Here is a 23,263-nt window from a genome sequence, read left to right on the forward strand (position 1 = left end):
AGTAATATTGTGAAATATTACAATTTAAAATAACTGTTTATGTGAATGTATAGTAAAATGTAATTTTATGTGATCAAAGCTGAATTTTTAGCATCATTACTCCAGTCTTCGGTGTCACATGATCCTTCAGAAATCATTCTAATATGATTTGCTGCAAGACACATTTTGCATTATCAATGTTGGAAATAGTTTTTGCTATGTAATATTTTGGTGGAAATACTCTACCAAATTAGCATATCAGAGATATTAAAGACTGGAGTAATTATGCTGAAAATTCAGCTTTGATCACAGATATAAATTACATTTTGCAATTTATTCAAATAGAATTTTTTTTTAATTGTAATATTTCACTAAAATTACAGTTTTCACTGTATGTTTGATCAAATAAACCTGAGCAGAAGAGATTTCTTTCAAAAACATTTAAAAAAATCTAACTTTTGACTGGTAGTGTTTACACTTGTGAACACAATCAGTGTGTGATGAGAAAAAAAAATACTAGGTTTTGTTTTCTAAATGGGGTCTAATTTGCATATAGACTTTTTAAGCAATTTAACCACAACTTAGTTTTATATACATGTTTCTATGGTTGCATCACGATATCCCAGACACCACTGAAACTATTTATTGATATTTGCTGTGTTTTACTTGATGTTACATATATGAATCATTTGTTCGAAGAGCAATATGAATATGCATCTCCAAAACTGCATATTAAAGGGATAGTTCGCCCTATAAATGAAAACAGTCATGTATCCACCCTCATGTCTTTTTTAAAACCATATGACTTTCTTTCTGCCTTGTAACACAAAAGGTGATTTGAAGAATATTTATGCTGATCGTTTTCATAAAATGAAGCAAATCTGACAGCAGAGCTGCTTAAAAGTGGTCCATATGCAGCACACAAGTCATATGGACCACTTTTATTATGCTTTATTGGACAATGATTATGATTTGTAAAAGAGCAGTGTGAACATTTTTCAAAACATCTCCTTTTATGTTCCTCAGAAGAAAGTTATGTAGCTTTAGACTAACATTAGGGTGATTTAATGACGACAAACATACATTTATGGGTGCGCTGTTGATTTAAGTTTGAGTCTTGGCAATATATTCAGTCTGTATAACATCAAATGTTTCCTTTTGTTTCTCTTCCTCACGATTGTTACTTGTCAGACCACTGTGTGTGAGGAGCACTCACTACCTGAATGTGAATTATTCTGCTTCTTTCAGCTTGTGTATCGACATTTCAGAGGCAGGTTTTGAAGCCATGCTGGTGGCCATTTTGGCTCTCTTAGCCCCGCCTTAAACTGTGACCCGCCCCTCTAAGAGTTTGATTGGACCTTTGCCTCTGTCAATCACGTGAGGTGAATAACTGAGAAAGGGAAAATGTAGTTCCAGAGCCGGAAAACAGATAGTAGCAGAGGAATTTAAAAAGGATAGTTCACCTAAAAATTATAATTGTTGACTTGCTCTCATGTCGTTTAAAATTAGTTTTATTCTGTGAAAAAGATGTTTGGTACAATGTTACGCAGCTCTTTTTTTCATACGGTGAAAGTGAACGGAGATAGACGCTGTCGAAAACCAACATAAATGTAGTTTTCTGAAGCATATGATTATTATCATATAAAGCACTATTAAAATATATGCATGACTTGTGCGCTACACTGAGAAAAAATATTTTTCAAAGGTGTAAATAAAACTAAGGTAATTGGAGTACGTTTTTTACCAAAAAATATGGTTACATTTTATTTGGTAACACTTTATTTTACAGTGTCTGTTACATGTACTTACTATAGCAATTAATTACAGTAAATTATGCATAATTACAAGTAACTAAACCAAACCATAACTAACTATTTACAGTACATGTAGTTAATGATTATTACTCTGTACCTAAATGTATAATTACACTGTAACACGCTCACCTTAAATTAGTGTAACCCTTTATTTTATGGTGACGTAGTTACGTTTTACTTACTCAAATAAGTACGGAGTAATATTAATAAATTCATGTACTTGCTATAGTTACGGTTAGGGTTTGGTTTACGGTAGTAATTATGCATAATTCACTGTTATTAGTATAGTAAGTACATGTAGTGACGTGTAACTACGTCACCTTGAATAAAGTGTTTCCTAAAATACTACAAAATTTCACGTTAATTTTCAATTCAATGTCTTGCAATTGTTTGAAATTTACAAGCAAATTTTGAGTGAAAATTCTACACCTTTTTTTTATTTATTTTTTATGTATTGATCCGTCTCATTTGCTTTGTTTGGAAGAGCTGCGTGAACATTCTGCATATTACATATTTAATTTTAGATTGAACTGTTCCTTTAAGATGCATCCCTCCATGCAAATTCCCTTTCAAACTCTCTGACTTAGTTTTCTCTGGCTTCAAAAGTGAAGGCAGTTGCTGGATCCCAGCTGCTGTCTCGTGTTCAGCTGCTTTTGTGAAGGAGAGTTAAAAGTGGGCACATCTGTCACCAGTGACTGTGGACACTGCGATACCCAGATTGTGTTATATCTTCTCTTCCTGTGATAGCGAAGAGCACAGAGATGTTCCTACACCCTCCAGGATGAACGAGATGCACGTGGAGCGGATGCTTTAAAGGGATAGTTTACTCTGAATTAAGAAAAAAAAGGATCAGTTACGAACTCTCGTGGCGTTCTGCACCCGTTTGACTGACTTCTCTGGGACACAAAATATGATTAGCAGAATGTTTCCTCTGCTCTTTACCAAGTCAGCGGGGGACGGATGCTGTCCATGTCCAAAAGTGACCAAAAAAAGCACTACTTGTGCACTATATATCAAATCTTCTGAAGACATACAATAGCTTTATATGAAGAACAGGCCTATATACCATTCAGAAGTTTGGGGTCAAAAATGCTGGGTTGTTTTAACCCAATTGTGGGTCAAATATGGACAAACCCAAACATTGGATTAAAAATGCATTATAAAAAATGTAACCCAACGGCTGGGTTTGTCCAAATTTAACCCAAAATTGGGTTAAAACAACCCAGATTTTTTTCTTTTCTCAGCAAGGACGTGTTAAATTGATAAGAACGGGCATTTATATATTATTTATAAAATAAGAAGCAGCACAACTATTCTCAAAATTGATAATAATCAGATGTGCTTGTTGTGCATCAAATCATCATATTAGAATGATTTCTGAAGGATCATGTGACACTGAAGACTGGAGTAATGATGCTCAAAATTCAGCTTTGATCACAGGAATACATTACATTTTAACATATTCAAATAGAAAACTTGGTGTTTTTGGAGCTCAACCGCATCTGTCCCCCAATGACTTTCATTGTAAGGAAAACAAAATTGTGATTCTTCTACAAAAAACTTTCCTTTTGTCTTCCACGGATGAATCATACGGGTCTGGAACCACATGTAGATGAGTAAAATATGACATTTGGCATATTCCTTTGCCATTGTGAAATGTTCTCTCCCACACACACACACACACACACCAGCATATCCGGCTCTTTAGTTCAGCACTTTTAAATGTTACGTTTCAGATTTCAGTTCTAGCGCCTCCGTTATGACGCCATCTCTCCTGCGTTTTGTCTCGTGATCATTTGTCGTGTGTTTGCTGCCGGAGTGTGTTGTAGTTTAACACAGATCTAAGCGTCCTAAAACAGCAATAATCCTGAGGACAGAGGGACGGTCCGATGTGGCTGAACTCCACGTAAGCCACGTATGGGATGTTCAGTAGATTTCCACTGCGTTTGAAAAACACTTTCCCTTTATTGAATTGTGCTACTCTGTTTTTGGTTCGTTTCATTTTCGACAGTATTTTAAATGAATAGCAAAAGAGTGTTAATATTTTTTGCTTCCGCAAGTCTTTCTTCCTTTTAACATTTATGTAGAATAAAATGAAACTATTTTAAGATAAATAAATAGAGATATTTAAAGAGTAACATTGTGCGTGTGTGTTTTTATTTATTAGAATGAGTTAACAAAGTTATATCTAAAACCGACTCCAGTGTGGGAAAGCAGCCTGTGACCTCTGACCTCTGGGGGTCACAGCTAGGCAGCTGCCACAAGAGGGTCTGTTCATCCCTAATGACAAAGAAATAGGGATTCCTCTCACACGGACGCCCGCAGCTGTATGCTAATGTCTCAGTCTGCTGGCTTTACAGCAGAAAAAAAAGTTTTGTGCTGTGAATTCAGTTCTGCTATTTATAGCCAAGACATTAGAAGAGACTTAATCCAGTCAATATAACTGTCTTAGCCCTAAAACCTTTAAATATAGATATATCGGTAAGATGTTTTCAATGTTTATGCATTTATTTGATCAGAAATGCAGTGAAAACTGTAATATTGTGATTTTATTACAATTTAAAATAACTATTTTCTACTGTAATAATTACAGTATATATAGTTTTATATGTAGTCAAATGTAATGTATTCCTGTGATCAAATCTGTATTTTCAGCATCATTACTCCAGTCTTCAGTGTCACATGATCCTTCAGAAATCATTATAATATGATGATTTGATGCTCAAGAAACATTTCTGATTATTATCAATGTTGAAAACCGTTGTGATGCTTCAATTTTAGTTGAAAATACAGCAAAAAGGACAGCGGTGAGAAGTCAGAAGTTAAGAAAGCTTCTGATAAAGCAAGCGATGTGGATATGTCAACAGGTGAGGTCATTAAAATTACACTGTTATGATAGTTTGTGTAAAAAATATGTTTGAAACTATAGGTCCGGCTATGTGAGACTAGTTTGAATTATTCCCTATTCTTTGCATGACGCACTGACATTACAGGACAGAATGGCAGAATTATCCTATAATAAATATTAGGCCTATATAATATTGTATAAAAGAGGATCTCGGGAGCGTGTGTAAACAACCGGCCCGAGTCCTTCACACACACACACACAAAAAAAAAATCAGTCTACTCTACAGGCTTTCATAGACGACGTTGAGGAAGATCTCGTTTTTTAAATTTCGTGACATGCCGTTCACACATCGGCAATACAAAAAGTGATTAATACATGAAAATTCGTACATTTAGCCTCTTGTAGTGTATTATTAGGTCAAGTAAGGTAAGAAGTCAAGTAAAATATGAGGACAGTGACCGTAAGGGATTCTTTATAACAAGCAATTGATGTTGAATAAGATGTGTTACTTTATAATTGGAGGAACGGAGAGAGGGCGGGGGTCTTTACAGGGGTTGTGGTGTGAGGAGTATGAACAGAAGGAGCAGAGATAATCACAGCTCAGACCCGTGTGTGTGTGTGTGTGTGTGTGTGTGTGTGTGTGTGTGTGTGTGTGTGTGTGTGTGTGTGTGTGTGTGTGTGTGTTTGGGGGAAGGGGTTCAGGACGGGTAAGGACTGACATATGGAGTGTATAGTCTTTCAATGCAACCAAACCCCTTTCTGGCCAACAGGCCCTGTCTGTCTGTGAGTCTCTTGCGCTCTTTCAAATGAGATTTATAAGAATACAAAAAAAAATAACAGGTTGATCATGTTTGTGTTGGTCTATGTGTGCTGTACAAACCTCACATCTGAAAGTGTAACAAAAGCTGTACAACAGTTGCCCAACAGACCATTCAGATTACCCAAATGTCTTTGTGTTTATTACCTGATAGTTTAAACAACACACACAATATCTCAAACTTGTTTGATGCAATTAATCGGAAAAAAAATTATTAGTTTTTTTCTAAACTTTTCCTCTTAACCCCTGTCACTCCCTTGAGTTTTTCAAGACAGATAACAATCATGTCCATTCTGTATAGTAACACTATTATTCCTATTAAGCCCAACAGTGTTTGTTTGTTTGTTTGTTTAATGTTAATGACCAGCATGCCACCATAGGTACAAGAGCAATAGGCTAGTTCACTTCAAATGTAAATTTGTGTCATCATGTATGAGTTTCTTTCTTCTACTGAACAAAAAAGAAGATATTTTGAAGAATGTCGATAACCAGTAATAGTTGACAGTATTTATTTATTTATTTTCTACTATGGAAGAAGTCAATGGGGTTCATCAACTGTCTGGTTACCGACATTCTTCCAAATATCTTCTTACTTTTGTGTTCAGCAGAATTCATACAGCTTTGAAACAACTTGAGGGTGAGTAAATGATGACAGAATTTTTATTTTTAAATTAACCTGGATTATTCCTTTAACCGAAAAATGGTCCGATCACATAACCGTGACTATTTTTGAACAGCCGTTTTTAATTAATTGTATCTCTATCCCAACATCCCAGTATACTATTTACACGCTGACGTCATAGTTTACAAATCCTGACGCGTTTTGGTAGCTGAGCGTTTCCGCCGCGTCCACTCTGATGATGTCAAAACCCCCTACAGCTAATTCACAAAAGACTCGCCGCCGTGCCGAGCGCTCTGATTGGATGAGCCGGAGCCACAGGAAGCAGCGCCGTGCTCGCTGATTGGCTGCCGTTCTCTTTGTGTGCGGGCAGCTGGCGTCTGGGCTGCATTTTGAATGGTCTCGTATTGGAAGGCGAAGGTGTCCATGGGCAGCACAGCAACAAAGGAGCCAGGATGGTGTTAGTGCACGTCGGATATCTGGTTCTTCCCGTCTTCGGTTCCGTCAGAAGTAGAGGTAATTGCGTCTTATTTACTGTCGCACGCACCCTCGTCTGATTTTAATGAGCGCGCGAGGGTCGCGCGGACGTGATCAAAGGCTGCTGGCCTGCCGGAGCGTCGCGTATTTTGCAACACAAATACGAAGCGATTTGCTCAGTGGGGTAACATTAAAGAGAATGCATCATATTTTATATTCTAGATATTCACTGTGTTCTGATTTGCTGGATAAATATTGATCAGGTCACAATTTGGACAACGCGTACAACCTTCCTAAGCGTCATCCTTTGTGTCAGACAGCATAATGCGTTTAATATAGGAATAAACTACGCGCGTGTATGCGTATTCATGTGTTTGTTTTTGCGAACAGCACCCTATTGGGGCGCGTCAAACGCTTGGTACAGTCAACGAAGCTGTCGATTCAACGATCCTACATATTATAATCAACAAAGTAGCGCGTTTGTAGCGTTTAGCAGCGTTTTAGTTCGTTGCAGTGGACATAACGCGTTGCGTTGCGTTAAATTCCCTCACATCCGTTCCGCCGTGTGCGGTTTTGTTTATGAATAATTAAACATGGCTTCAGCAGTCAGTGTACTGATGGGCAGCTGCAGTGGCACAACATACCCTCAGCTGAACCTGCTCCTAATTTAAGCTTTTACAGGATGAATGCATGACAAATTGGCTTCGGATCGTTTTAATATATAATCATCATTTGCAGCTTGCATTGCGTGTTTAATTCTGCTTTAATGGAGAGAAGAAGAAAAAAAAACCCGTCTGAATCTTAAATCCCACCTTAGCCAGCCATGTCTGGACTGGAAAAAAGGTGCATCATATACAGTATCTGTGCACTTAAATGATATAAATAGTAGAAAAACACAATTTGCGCCATATTTTGGCAGCTTTTGAATTCCATAATGCTGCACCAACCGAAGAAGATGCATTTATATTTAACCTGCAAATACTAGCCTACTATGTTATGCATTTTATAACCTTAATGCACCAGCAGAAAAAGATGCATTCATACATAAAGTGTGCAATTAAATATAGTAGTATATTGTTGCCATCAATGTACAATTGTAAAATATGAGGTGCATCAGATCTGTGTATAAAATGTGTGTAATTAACTAATACAGTAGTGTATGCATTTTACACCAGCAGAAAAACAAATGCATCAATGTATGTGTGCAATAATAATAATAATAATAAGGTGCATTTTGTAGCCGTGCCCTAGCACCGATGGTTTCATTGATTGTGCTTGTATTTGTTTCTATTTTTTTCCTTGTTCCATAGTCTGGGGGCTGATTCTACATACCGCATTTTTTCAGAGCTCTGTTCCCTTCCATTGTGTATCTAACGATCACCCGCCGCTGCTGTGCTATAGCCTCTGCCTGCCCTGCATCTAGCTGTGTTGTGACTCCCTCTTCTCATTCCCTCTCTTTCCATCTGAAGACGACATTACAAACAAACTCTCACTCATCCAGTTTATATCCTCCTGTGTAACCGACTGCAGAATAACACTCTCTCTTCTCTAGAAGAATCCTCTTGTCTTCTTATTTTTAAATGGTCATTGTTGCTTTGACGAAAATAACAACTCATTGTAGCATTTAGCTTTTTTACGACTGTCATTGTGATTTGTCCCATTCTCAGTGTGGATAGACCAACATTTTTGCTGTAAATTTCTGTCAAGTGGATGCATTGGCCTCTCACTCGATCATAGCCGGGCTTGATCGACCCCTAAACACTTGTCTCTGTCTCGTCTTTTTGGGAGGGTGTGCTGTGCCGGTGGGATTTGCCTCGAGATTTGGACTTGCCTAGAGAAGCTCGACGTGTTTATTTCGTTTTATTTTCTAATTATTCATGTACAGTTCGTGTCGATAACATCGCACTCGGTGACCCTTTGCCTCCTGGGGCGAACAATTAATTATTTAATCCAAATAAATCTATACCATCTTCCTTGAAGGAATAGTTTCCGTCATTATTTACCTGCATGTCGTTCCAAACCGCTATGCTGTTATTTGCTTAGTGCAAAACAAAAGTAGACGTTTAAGGATCCAAAAACACCATAATGGTAGTTTAAACCAGTTTTATTTTAGCATTATTCATATTCAAGTCACGAAATTACACAATTTAACCAGTTAAAACAAAAGCTGAAATATTTTCATTTGTTTTTATTTAGGTTGAATCTATATTTAGATTAGTTTTATTTCTAGTTAGCTATTTTAGTGCTTCAACTTAATTTCATATAGTTGTAAATGCAACATTTCTAATTTAAGTTTCATTTTTCATCTAATATTTATTGTTTACACTTTATTTTAAGGTGACGTAGTCACATTGTACATAAGTACTGAGTGATATTAATGGATATATTAATAAATGCTGTTATTACTATGGTAAGTACATGTAGTGACAAACTTTGATATTTTATTGAAGCTTTTGCAAATAACAAAAATGTTTTTAATTGCTTTAGTTCATAACAATCTTGATTTAAATGACTCGTGCACTATATTTCAAGTCTTCTGACGTCTTATGAGTAAAATGTAAGTTATCAATTTCTTTATTTTCTCCACTGAGACTCTGAAATCTCATGTGCGTTCAATGGTTTTAATGTCCAAAAACGCAGTTGGTTCTTGTATGAAGCTGAATCTGTATGATCCGCACACAAAACGTATGGCTAAGTCATGCATTAATGATGTTTGTGGTAATCTCTAATGGAAAGCACAGATTCAGAAATGAAATAAAATTACTATATGGCTATGGAACGACATGAGAATGAGTGACATCCGCTTCAAACATTACAAAGCTCATGATAACTTGTTAACTTTACAATAAATAAACCAAGTTTACCAGCGTAATTACTCTTTAACAGCGATGCTATAGAAATATACAGCGCTACCGCAATACCGGAAGTCCAAACACAACGTTTTAAAGATGGCTGCGTGCTTGTTTCTCTGGCGCATGATGTACACTTGATGCGGTATTATTTTCAAAGCAATTAAACACTAATTGATCTCTAAAGAGTAACGGAAATGCCGCGATTTCAAGACCAGCATAATGTCCCTTTCTTAAAAAGAGATGCACGTGCAGAATTCATATGGCAATGTTAAAGACAACCTAAATTGCATATTTTGTTATAAACAGCCGTCTTCTGTTTGGAAGTAATAAAATGAGTACTCGGAAGAAACGAGTAGCTAAGTGTTAGTTTTCTGCGCTTGACTGGCACATGACACCCGACCAGCACTCAAACCGCCCCTCATTCATTTGATTTCCCCCATGCTGCAGCGCCAGCATTAGCCTAGCGCTACCGAGCGGCGCTCCTAGCGCTGTGCGAGCGCCAATGTCATCCACTTTACAGGGATCACTAGAACTGCACTGTAGAAGTCCTCCTAGTATCGAAATGTCTCTATTTCTTTGGTTGTGGTTCTCTGCCTTCTGTTCCTGTACTAGGCTGTAATGCATGACCATGTTTATTATTTTCCTCTTGATTTTGATTGTTTCTTTGTTTTGGAACATTGAACAGCAAACTCCAATGTATCTTTGTGTAGACATGTCCTGCTGTACTGACGTGTTGTAGCATACACATCTACCCATTGGATGCTGCTTCTGTTATGTTAACTTTATGGAGCATGGTTGGGCCTTGCCTTCGCTCTTTATTTGCATGGAATTATTATTATTATTATTATGATCACACAATTCCACTCATACTAATAATTTCCAATAAAGACTGTAGATTTTCCCCTAACCCTCAGTGTGCTCTCTGCTGATTTCCATGTGTCGTTACCCCCCCCCCCCCCCCCCACTCCACTCTACGGCCTCTTTGGCCCCTCCCTCGAGCCATCTCTCAGCTCCTCCCACTTGCCAGAGTGAATCATGGGAATGTGCACTCACAAAATATGGAGGCAAAATAGTCACTTCAAGTCACACACATCCCATCTGCATTTCACTCTCTGACCTCCTGCGTTAGTGTATCTCCTCCTCGTTCTCATTTTGTCTTCCGCAGAAACGGGTTTTGAGTGAAAATCAATACAACACATGAACTCGGGTCAGTTCCTGGTGGATAAAACAAAAACAAATCCTGAGGACTTATTTTTCTTTGCATTGATTACTCCCGTTCAAAGGTTTGTGGATGGTACGATTATTATTATTTTTTAAATGAAAGAAATTAATACTTTTATTCAGCAAGGATGCATTAAATTGATCAGAAGTGACAGTAAAGACATTTATAATGTCACACAAGTTTTCTATTTCAAATGCTGCTTTTTTAAAACTTTCTATTCAAAGAATCCTGGAATATTAGAATGATTTCTGAAGGATCATGTGACACTGAAGAAATTATGTAATGATGCTGAAAACTCACCGGAATAAATTACATTTTAAAATAGAAAACGGTTCTAATATTTCGCAATATTCCTGTTTTTACTGTATTTTTGATCAAATAAATGCAGCCTTGGTGAGCAGAAAATATTTTTTTTAACATTTAAATAATCTATCCGACCCCAAACATTTGAACAGTAGTTTACATCGGATTATGAAAATAAAATGTTTCGAAACTTTGTGATCGATACAAGAGTCAGGGAAGATAAAACGATTGATTCTTGCAATCCTGATGGCCATTGTCATCTACGGATCAAGCGGATCGTGCCGAAATCGGATTAGTAGTCTGAACCCGACATTATATAGAGAATCAATCCATTTTATAAAAACTGCAGAGAAAACTCGACATGCTGAAATGGAGGTCTGAATAAAGACAGATTAGCAATTAGTTAAAAGGATCCTCAGATAAAGTGTTAGAGGTGAAGGGTCAGGCCATAAGGGAAGTATAAAATACATCTGAACATCTTTAATCTTAACAAACTCATTCATAGAGTTCTGCTCCATGACCTTCAGGACATGACCTTTGTTTCTAACGATGGAGGTCAGAGAGTTTTCACTCGATAAACATCAGAATCTCGGATAGAAGAGAGGTCCGTGGTTTATTAGGGAATTATGTACAATATCCCGGCCCGGCGAGTACATCGCAACAATTATTCACTGATCAATATTTTTGCCTGGGTTTCTGAGGGAAGCAGAGGGAAAAGATCATTATAATTCAGAGCGCGTGAACCGCTCTCTCCATACGTTTCTGCTGATCTAAGAGTTTTGCTTGAATCTCTGGAGCCCCGGGGAATATTTCCCGCTGAGAAAATCACTGGTTTCTCCTCTGTTCTGTTCTCCAAAGGCGGCGTGAAATGAGACAATAACAATTCTATATCAAGAGTTTCTGCACTTTTGCACTCGGAAAAATCCATCTCCTCCTCCAAGTGCAACTGTGTTTCTGTTTCCAGGGAAGAAAATCTTTCCTGTGACCTTTTACAACACAATTTTTGTCCTCGTATTCTCCTCAGGAAAAATAAACGAGTGATTTAGGGATGTTGTTCACCCAAAAATGTACACCCCTTTTTTTTTTTTTTTTATAATGTTGTTTGTACTTCAATGTTCTTCAAAATATCTCATGTAAGTTTTACAGGTTTGGAACCGCATGAGTAAATGTGTTTCCTTCCACCAATTTTTATGTGCATTTTGGTGCATCACATTAAAAAAAAAAACTCATAAAAACTCAAAAATGTGCATAAATTCTAAATGGGTGAATAACTTTATGCTCAATTAATTTTTTTTATCCGATAAGAAGACACATTTACCGAACAAATCCCTCACCGCGCAACATAAATACACACGTGACTTTGCCTCAACAGGAGCTGTAATTGGATAACTGGATTAACCAGTGGACCAATTGCATCGCAAAACATCTCAAATGTTGGTTTAGTTATTCTGAAACGCCTGAACCAAAGTCTGTCATCAGAATGATTTGGCTTAATTAAGTGTCACATGATTGCGTTTCCAAACACTACAGACATCTGAACACAAGACAACATGGCAGCGTTTCGTCTGCACGCTCGGAGTCATTTATGATAACGTAGGGAAAAAGAGCCATAGTTTCCTCCCCGATTGCAGCAACTTCCTTTTTTTTTTTTTTTTTTTTTACATATATTTTGTAAAAATTTCACAGAGAAGGTTTTTTTTTTTTTTTTTTTTTTGTTCTGTTGAAAACATGGGATGGTAACGCTGCTTTATTCGCGAATTATTTATGTGATATTCCAATTTTGCACGCAACTTTCAATGGAAACCTATAGCTAATGATGACCGATTGTTCATTTTTGGGTGAACTGTCCCTTTAAGCCAGAGGTTAGATTTGTCCTTTTCTTGCAATGACATCTTGGGAATCTTTACCAATAGTGTTGGGACCGTTCACACAGAATGCCTTTTTCCATTCCACTTCGCTACTTTTCCATTGTTTTTCAATGTAAACGTGCTAGACGGTCGTCAAGCTGTGTTCGAAATCACCCCCTCATTCACTATTCCCTACATTACTCCAGTAATAAAGTTGAATGAAAACAAGTGAATTCGGACACTTGCTGCTTTTGTATAGTTTGTGCTTGCTGTTCAATAATCATTTGAAACTGGCAGCTCCCGTAGTAATGAAAGTATTTATTTTGAACTCCGACATGGAAACTAGCATGTATAAACCTTAATTAAACTCAATTAAAAATGAATGAATACCTGTATGATATTACGCTGTAGCCACATTGGACCAGCGATCTGGAAAATAGATATAGATAATGATTCACATGTGGGCGCCATCTTCTGATCAGATGCAGGAATCATTCGGTGCTACTATCACAGTGCATTATGGGTATTCTCTAGCTGTTGAGAGTGTACATCAGCTGTACACTCGTTATTGTGGTGCATTGTGGGATTGAATGAGTGCACTCAACGTCCACTATGGTTTTAGACACCACTACAAATGGCTGTTTCATCAAATAGTGTCGTATTCAGGGGTATAGTGGGCGATTTCAGGCACAGCCATGGCATTGACAACGCGAGCGCAAGGGTAAAGACGTCCATCTAGCGCGTTTGCATTGAAAAACAATGGAAAAGTAGCACAGGGGAATGGAAAAACGCATTGTGTGTGAACCGGCCCTTACTCGGTTCATTCTACAGTATGCAAACGCAGATCTGAATACCCGACCAACACATGCAGTCCTGTTGTACATACTTCACATGCAGTCCTGTGACCGTAACACACTTCAGTACTCAGAAGAGGGGTGATCGGGTTACAGTCATCTTCTGCATATTGAGATGGGATATGGGAAATTATTTGAACATGAAATAAGACACTTCAGTTTTAACATATTCAACAGACCATATGCAAGGAGTGATCTTTAGCCAGCTAGTCATTATCACAAAAATCACCCTAAAAGAGTTTATTTTGCCATATAAAACATATAGATGAATGCATTTGAAATATTAATTTTGGATGTTTTATTTATTAGCCTGTGTGAGAAGAAAGAACAAGCACAGCTAGGCTATATATGAATGCATGCGTGTATTTCCACCAGTTCATAAGTGTAAGGTCACTTTCATTCAGCAAGGACGCGTTACATTGACCGAAGAAGGTGAACATGGACAACTTTTGCAACATTAATGTCCATTTCAAATAAATGCTGTTCTTTTGAACTTTCTATTCATCAAAAAATTGAATGAAGCAGCACAACATGTTTACAGCGTTTCTTGCGAGGCAAATCAGCAGCAAAATTACACACACGACCAACCAAAATGAAGTGTCACAAAGCTCTGTTTAATAATATCAATCTATAAAGGTTTTCACGAGCAGGTTTCCCGTTGTAAGCAGTTAAGTTATTTAGTGTGTGTGTGTGTGTGTGTGTGACAGCTGAGCGGCTGAAATAGATCTTTGAGGAGCAGCTGTCAAACACTCCTCCTCTTTCCCTCCCCCTCCACTTCTCTCTCCTTCCCTTCCCCCTCCTCCAATCCCATCATTCCCTCCCCCTCCGCCCGTGTGTCCCTGACCCCCCCACCCCCCATCTGTCTGTGTTATGTCCGTCACTGAATCCGTTTGACTGCTGAATCAGCTCATAAACGCCTGTCATTATTAGGCCCAATAGATCTTCTGTCGAAGCAGATCTCCAGTCCTGACGCAGTTAGCTCCGGTATATTTCCCCTCGAGAGAGGAAAAAAAAAAAAAAAAGCGCTGCTAATCCCGAGGGAATGGGATCAGTTAGATCCGCGGTAATCCAGATAAAGAACGAGTTCTCCCTGCAGTAACGCGGGCGTAAGAATCGGCACCTGGCTTCAGTTAAATAAAGAACAGGTAATATATTCTCTAATGCAGGACATCCACCAGAACGGCCTCTGGCTTCTGCTTCATGTCCTGCTGATAAGATGAGATATTACACATCATCACTTAACGCAAACATTTACCATGGTAACACACTCTACCAAATTGCCATAGTTACTCCAGACATTATTACTACTGCACATTCATAATTAATATGGTATCTCAACAATGTGTAAGAAGCTATTAGAATTATTTAATGTAGCCTATTTGTGTAGTTTTATTTTTGAAATTACTTGAACATGAAATAAGACACTTAAGTTTTAACATTTTTGTTATCAAATAATCAATTTATATTTAAATATTATTTACCTAATTTATATTTAGGTGATCTTTTCTGTAGTTTATTATTGAGTTATTTATTTTACTGTTATTTTAGTTATGTAAATTTGTATTGATGTTAATTCTTATTTATAACATTGTATTTGATTATTTATCTTTGTTTTGTTATTTTATTTAATGCCAAATTATGCTTTTTTTCTGTAGTAACTAACTATTTTATTTGTATTTATTATTTTATTTTATTGATGCTTACACCAAATTATTATTTTTTTCTATGGTAACAGTAACTCTTAAAAAAAATTCTGTAGTAACTAAGTTTTATTTTATTATTTATTTATATTTATCATTTTAATTATTTTGATGCTAATACCAAATTATGACAGCTTTTCAGTAACAATAGCTGTATTTTATTTTTATTTAGTTAGTATTTTACTTATTTTAATTATAGATGCTATTACCAATTTATAACAGTTTTTTCTGTAGTAACAACTGTATATTTCATTTTTATTTAACTTTATTATTTTAATGCTATTGATGTTAATACCAAATGATGACAGTTTTTCTGCATTAACAATGACTTTTTTTTGTTATGATTATTATTTTAATTTTATTATTTTCATTATTATTGATGCTAAAACCATCAGCTAAAAAATAGCTATAGAATGTGCTATTTTAGCTACATCAAGTTATTGGTACAATGTTAAATAAAAAATGAAGTACATGTGTCTTTCTCACTGGCTATGTTCAGAAAGGAATAGTAGTGTACTATTTACTGAATACTGTACACTGCAAACTGTCTTTAAAAATGTTTGAATGAATTTATAAATAATTTTGCTTCTGTTTCACGAATAAGGCTAAAAACTTTTCACAGCAATGATAAACATTTTTAAAAAGCTATATACAGTAATGAGTGTCACATAACCTCATGTTCAGTAAATGGCATCCAATTATTAGTGTATCTTGGAGTAATTTTGCATATTGCACACATTATGCTATTCTGAACATAGCCTTTGTTTTTTGTTTTTCACATATCTCTGATCGGTTGTGTGGACTCTCTATTTTGTGATTGGTTTTCCTGTACAGGAGCACATTTTAGCCGGCACCAGCATAGTCATGCTACCTCCTGCCGGCATTTTCACCTGGCTGCTTCAGCAACGCCTCTGCCTGCTGAGTTCCCGCCCCCTCACCTGGCCCCGCCCCCATTCCAGGAAGTCCCGCCCCCTTTCCTACCTCAGGCCTTACAGCAGCAATACCTCATCCAGCAACAGCTACTGCAGCGCAGGTAAAAAGCACACCTAAACGTATTTGGACACTTAAAAAAAATTTAAGATGAAAGACATGATAAGGAGAAACACACAAAGCAATTGTTAAATAAAAGATCATGTCGCTCTTCAGACGCACACAGGAGCGAGTCCCGCTGAACACGCATCGGTTACGCCCAGGATATGAATATGCTCCGCCCCTCCACGTCCCACAGCCAATCCCACAGCAGCCCAGATACCTGGCGGAAGGCACCGACTGGTGAGATCTGCATACAATGCAGCAGTAAACTTACTTTCCTAGAGCGTTAGGAATTATCTTTGTGATTAAAAAAGAAGAAATACACTGCTGATTGAATGTTTTTAAATGACTCGTAATAAACTGAACATGTGCATGTGTGTTTATAGGGATCTGAGTGTGGACGCAGGTGTGCCACATCAGTATCCTCTGCAGCAGATTCCTCAACCCTACCAGCATTACCTGGCCTCTCCCAGAATGCACCACCTCCCCAGGAACACCTCCTCCACCCAGGTGGTGAGTGTCTAAGCAACATATCTGTCTATATATATGCATGTATATGTGTGTGTACACACTATACACATTTACATACGTGTGTGTGTGTACACACTATACACGTTTACATACATATGTGTCTGTGTGTGTGTACACACTATACACATTTTTACATGCGTGTGTGTGTGTGTACACTATACACATATTTACATACATATATGTGTGTGTGTGCACACTATACACATATTCACATACATATATGTGTGTCTGTGTGTACACACTATACACATATTTACGTAATTCACGTATCATTATTTATATATATATATATATAAACACACACAATCATGTTTATATTTAAGAAAAAATGGTTATATTTATATATAAAATATTTATATATAATATAAATTAAATGTATATACAGTATATAAATGCAATTATTCCTTAAATATATACATGAATGTGTGTGTATTTATACATAATAATTCTACACAGTACACACACATATATTATGTGTAAACAAACTTTTATTTTGGATGCGATTAATCACGATTAATCTTTTGACAGCCCTTATATATATATATATATATATATATATATATATATATATATATATATATATATATATTAAAGTGTTGAATGTGGCCCTCAAACAAGGAGCACAGAGATGTAGAGAGATGTGTTTTAGTCATGCATGTTTTTTTGTTTTTTGTAGGTTGTTCATGAGATAAGGAATTATCCATATCCACAGCTCCACCTGCTGGCGCTGCAGAGCTTGAGTCCCAGCAGACACTCTTCTGCAGTTCGGGAGAGTTATGAGGTAACACACAAACAGATGAATACTAACACACACACACACACACACAGACACACACACACACACACACACATTTATGCTTTGCTCCACTTAACACTGAGTGTGTGATTGTGTGTAGGAGCTGTTGCAGTTAGAGGACCGATTGGGAAGCGTCAGCCGAGGGGCCGTGCAGACCACCATCGAGAGATTCACCTTCCCACACAAATACAAGAAGGTTTATATATAGTTTTATTTTTTATATTCATGCCAAGCACAGAGTTTTCAGCTGCTAACATGCTTGTGTGTGTGTGTAGCGGAAGCCGCTGGATCTGAAGTTATATGAGAGTGAGGAAGAGTCTGATGTGGATGAGAAATGCACCATCTGCCTCTCCATGCTGGAGGATGGAGAAGATGTCAGGTAGTATATAATACAGAAGCACTATACACACACTACAGTTCAAAAGCTTGGGGTTGATAAGATTGTTTTAGTGTTTTTGATAAGAAGTCACCAACCCTGCATTTATTTGATCCAAAATACAGCAAAAACAGTTTACATTTTAATATTTCACAATATTACTGTTTTAAAATGTAATTTATTCCTGTGATCAAATCTGTATTTTCAGCATCATTACTCCAGTCTTTAGTCACATGATCCTTCAGAAATCATTCTGATATGATGATTTGATGCTCAAGAAACATTTCTGATTATTCATGTTAAAAACAGATGTACCGCTTCATATTTTTGTGAAAAACTGTGGTACATTTGTTAGGATTATTTGATAAATAGGAAGTTCAAAATAACAGCATTTATTTGAAATACATTTTTGTAACATTATAAATGTCTTTACTGTAACTTTTGATCAATTTAATGCACATTACATTATTTACATTATTTAATGTAAATGTTTTGTTAAATGATTAAAAATATTAACTTGGGTCACTCAGAGCTGACAAAAAAAGTTAGCAAATCTCAGTACTACATTATAAATACTACAAAAAAAAAGTTTTATTTTAGTATGTATATACTACTACTATAGTATTTATTCATATTTTGAATAGGCTTTTATTTTAAAATTTTCAGGTTTTGTAATTTTGCTGTGTGCGTTTGTCACTAAAACCACGTTAAAAAAACGAAGTATACTTTGGGCTTAAAAAAACACGGCGACTTTTTGGGACTTAAGCTTATTCACCGTATCCCCCAGAGTTAGATAAGTCCATACATACCCTTCTCATCTCCGTGCGTGCCGTAACTCTGTCTGACGCACCCACCGCTAGCCTAGCTTAGCACAAAGACTGGAGGTAAATGGCTCCAGCTAGCTTACTGCTCCCAATAAGTGACAAAATAACGCCAAAATGTTCCTATTTACATGTTGTGATTTGTATAGCTTCACCTTCTGAGAGTATAGTTCCCAGTATTTATACGGTTAGAAGATGGCTGTGTCTCATGTGACCTTGTTATTTGTACACGCTGTGACTATAGAAATCACAACATGTAAATAGGAAAATGTTGGCGTTATTTTGTCACTTATTAGAAGCAGTATGCTAGCTGGAGCCGTTTACCTCCAGTCTTTGTGCTAAGCTAGGCTAGCGGTGAGTGCGTCAGACAGAGTTACGGCACGCACGGAGATGAGAAGGGTATGTATGGACTTATCTAACTGTGGGGGATACGGTGAATACGCTAAAGTCCTAAAAAGTCAGCGTGTTCCTTTAACTTTACACATCTTAATAAACCATTTATATACAAAAACAAAGAATAAGTTGGCTAATCTCTCTCTCTACTTCTCTTTCAGGAGGTTACCCTGTATGCATCTTTTCCATCAGGGGTGTGTGGATCAGTGGTTGGCCACCAGTAGGAAGTGTCCAATCTGCAGAGTGGACATCCAAACACAGCTCACCCCCGAGAGCTGAAATAACACACATTAACAAATAACTCACACACACACATGCTCTCTTTCGCTCCTATACATCCACAGATATGTCTATATACAGACATTTCCATCCACACACACACACACACACACACTGTATATTACCTACACACGTGTATGAGCCATCCAACACACACTAAACACACACTCACATGCTTTACTGAGCCAATGACAATAACTGACACTACACACACTCACACACACACACACGCTGGTAGAACTTACTAAAGGGTCTGTCGCAAGGAGTGATTCTGTCCGTAGGGAAATGGTGTGTGTCCGTAGCATGTGTGTGTATTTGTGCAATTCCTTAAGCCATGAACTTTACTAAAGACCCTCAGCTTGCATACAATACACACACACACACTTACACACTAATTATAATATATACACAATGAAGCGGATAAGACACTGTCAAATCTAGCTGCTGGAGTGTGTGTGTGTGTGTGTCCACTGTATTTCTGATCTGCAATACTGCTTTAGTCTTACATACTGGAGCTACTTCGGCTTGCGTGTGTGCGTATGTATGTACGCTTGTTCACCATTTTGGTGCGTGTGTATCGTATGTGTGTTTATATTTTCATGGGTCATTGAGTTAGCGGTGCACAGCGGTGCATGTAAAGAAGCCAAAAAAAGAACACATGCTCAACGAAAAACACAAAAGCAACTCATTTCTGAGACAGCAGGAGGAGGGCTGTTGTCTTACACACAAAAAAAACAACAAAGTAGGCGGAGAATGTCGTGATTGGTGGATTCGTGTAGATAGGCGCAGTAGTAGTTGCATGCATCTGTGCTTGGGTTGTTGTTTCAAGGTACACCTGGAAGTGTGTGTGTGTGTGTGTGTGTGTGTGTGTGTGTGTGTGTGTGTGTGAGAATGCATGAATGTGTATTAGCTCCTTTAAGCTGTGACGATCTGTAACATTATCAGACTCATGTAGCGAGCGTGTGAGTGTGCGCGAGAGAGACCCTGCCATGACCTTTGACCCTAAATGCCTACTGAAAAAAGCACATGTGAGCATAGCTGAAGTGCCCGGCCTCACTCTGGTGCTGCGCTGCCATGGTTACTGTATTTATTATTGGTATTTAAAACATGCAGTGTTTGGAGGGAGGCGGGGCTTGTGCGTGTCCAACCATGTTCTTGTGTGACAGGTTTCCCTTCGTGGTTGCTATGCTGGATGCTATGCTGTATTGCTAGAACTACAATGTAGAATGTCGTGTGATAGAGGACCATCCGCCAACAGCACACAAGCGGGTCGAGAAGGACGAACCAGGGGTTTTTCGTATTTGCCCCACCTAGGCCCGAAACATACACACGCTGTAACAGTTTTCTGCTATTATTAGTTTTCCGTTTCAGGTCAAAATGCCAGAGAATCTTGCTGAGGAAGTTAAAATTAGCGAAACTGTTAACATGTTTACAGCTAGCAACGTGAACAATAGCACATCTGGTATAATGGTGCAGACGTTTGAACAACGTCGCACACTTGAGCACTGAAATTTGCAAAAAATGCACATTAAAAAAGGGAAGCATGCTGGCAACGTGTACGTTTCTGGCCTTGCACTTCTTTTTTTCTTCTTTTTTTGAAGCAGAATTTAAACAACTTACAATTATATTCTTTTTATATGCATTATTTTTTTTAACTTCTGGTTTAATTTGGCTTAATATGCTAATTTGACCTAAAAAGGCAATGGGTCTAACTTCAAAAAATAAAAAAGTATATTTGTTTCAGCCAATTAGCTGCATTTTCCCCTGAGCGTCGGCTCCTCCCCCCCAGTGTTCTGTGTGCTGATTGGTGGATGATGGCTCGTGTTGATCGTTTACACAGGGTTATGTCCGTTGAAATGCCTTAAGTATTTAACAATCATAATTTATTACTAACTGTAGATATTGTGGGTGCGTATTTAATTTTGTATAGTTTCATTTTTTGCAATGGAATCATATTTTATTTATTTAGAAATAACACAAAATGATTAAAACTCTTACCTCATGTTTGAGTTGGTTTGCGGGAATGCTTCGCATGCGGTTGGTCGTGTTCGTGTGTGTTTCTCCCTTTGGTGCTGTGACCTTACTGACATTCCGCTTGCTGATTGGTCAGACACGGCAGCGGAGTGGGAGTATTATGGGTTTTGATTCGCTGTCCTGTTTGCACTCTTAGTTTTCCAAGGCCACCCTCTCACTGGCATCATTTTAACCACTCTGGCGACCTTTGCAACAATCTTTCTCCTCCTCTCTCTCTGTAAGTCTTTCTTACATTGTTAATGTTTACATGAACTTTACCTCTCTCGTCTCATATTTGTGTCTATAGTTGGCTAGTGTTTAACAGTTTTATTCTTGTTAATGTTTACATCCTTCTCCTTTCTCATGATTTTTCTGTCTTGAAGAGTCTTAAATTGCTAATGTTTACATCTAAGGGTGTGGTCAAAATCTAGTGAGCTTCCCTACATAGGAAATTACCTTCTAAGGCAGCATACTAACCTAATAAGTGACTGTTTTGAAACGCTACATATGCAGCTACAAACACACGACACACAATAGTGTTTTATATTAGCATATTGCTAAGCTAGCAAAGCGATATGCATAAACATATATAGCATGCACAAATATTGGTGGAAATAGTCCATTGTTAATTACATGGAATTGTTTTTATCAATGCATTTGGGTACTAAAATTAATTATATTTCTGATTTTGCCCGCATTCTCCACCATTTATTGTGGCCGAGATTGTCGCAATGCATTCTGGGATTGTCTTCCCTATTAAGCATGCATGTGATTTTTAGATCCTGGTCAACAGCCATCGCCTAGGCAGTGTGCATATGGTGTTGTCTGGCCTAGGTAGGGAGGCTCACTAGGTTTTGAAACAAGCCCATGTCTTTCTCTCAATCTCTCATTCCTTGTGCCTATTTCTGTTTTACTCTCAATCTTTATCTCTGATATTGTCAGTCAGTCTCCAGGACATGTGAAACCTCTCTTCATAGTTTATTTTGCCTGTCTTACTCTTTCTTTCTCTCTCTCTCTCTCTCTCTCTTTCTCCCTGTCTCATGGCAGGGTCAGGACTAACAGAGTATGATAAAGCACAACAGATTTAAAATGCATGTTTTTCTCAGGTTTGAATATATACATGACTAAATAGAAATATACAGCTACATAGAGAAAATAAAAACTAGTGCAGATGTTCTACTAATGATATTAGAGGATTGATTTTTTTTGCTGCTGCTTGCATTTGAAAAACAAAACAAAACCAACAAAAAAAAAGAGAGACATTAATAATAATGTTGTCCTAAAAGTGCCAGTGACAGGGGTGCCGCGTGCTGTGGGTGTTTTTTCACTAGCGGATTTTCTAGCAGAATATAGACTATTTATCATTCATATTAAAGCAATAGCGCCTCCTGCTGGTGTGACTGCTAGTACGTAACTGGTTGAGTAAAAAAAAAAAGTCTGTGTAAAATGTTAGAAATCTCTTTTGGTGGAATTTTTGTACCTTATTTATTACTACTACTAATGATGAATTTAAAAGTGGCTTTGCTAAAATGTTTTTGGTTTCGTTTTGTTTTCATTTTGTTTAATTTCAAAGCTTGTACATTATCCTTTTTGTATGTGCTCATTTTGTAATAAAAACTGTTGAAATGCTTAAATGGCTGTTTTGTGTCTTGCACTTTCTATATAATTTCATTGTCAATTGGAAAATCCA

General features: G+C 37.3%; 1 protein-coding gene across 2 annotated transcripts; it reads left to right on the forward strand.

The window, feature by feature from the left end:
- Positions 1–6,363: 6,363 nt before the first annotated feature.
- On the forward strand, positions 6,364–23,205 carry ark2ca (arkadia (RNF111) C-terminal like ring finger ubiquitin ligase 2Ca). 2 transcript variants are annotated; one of them, XM_079585347.1, is made up of 8 exons: positions 6,364–6,593; positions 16,167–16,365; positions 16,479–16,604; positions 16,751–16,877; positions 17,572–17,676; positions 17,792–17,887; positions 17,967–18,070; positions 19,443–23,205. In XM_079585347.1, exons 1-8 carry the CDS (start codon positions 6,533–6,535, stop codon positions 19,558–19,560), a joined length of 936 nt encoding a protein of 311 aa, XP_079441473.1. In that variant the 5' UTR covers positions 6,364–6,532; the 3' UTR covers positions 19,561–23,205. The 2 variants fall into 2 exon arrangements, with proteins under 2 accessions (XP_079441473.1, XP_079441474.1); XM_079585348.1 differs by lacking the exon at positions 6,364–6,593 and adding an exon at positions 14,606–14,777 and having other exon boundaries at positions 19,443–23,203.
- Positions 23,206–23,263: the final 58 nt, after the last annotated feature.

This window comes from Phoxinus phoxinus (assembly GCF_949152265.1).
Source record: "Phoxinus phoxinus genome assembly, chromosome: 17".
NCBI lineage: Eukaryota > Metazoa > Chordata > Actinopteri > Cypriniformes > Leuciscidae > Phoxinus > Phoxinus phoxinus.

Bases quoted from the DNA above. Each gene is read 5' to 3' on its own strand.
- ark2ca (XM_079585347.1), top strand. From the start codon at position 6,533: ATGGTGTTAGTGCACGTCGGATATCTGGTTCTTCCCGTCTTCGGTTCC. The intron at 16,878-17,571 runs GTGAGTGTCTAA...TGTTTTTTGTAG, and splicing joins ACACCTCCTCCACCCAGGTG to GTTGTTCATGAGATAAGGAA. The intron at 17,677-17,791 runs GTAACACACAAA...GATTGTGTGTAG, and splicing joins CAGTTCGGGAGAGTTATGAG to GAGCTGTTGCAGTTAGAGGA.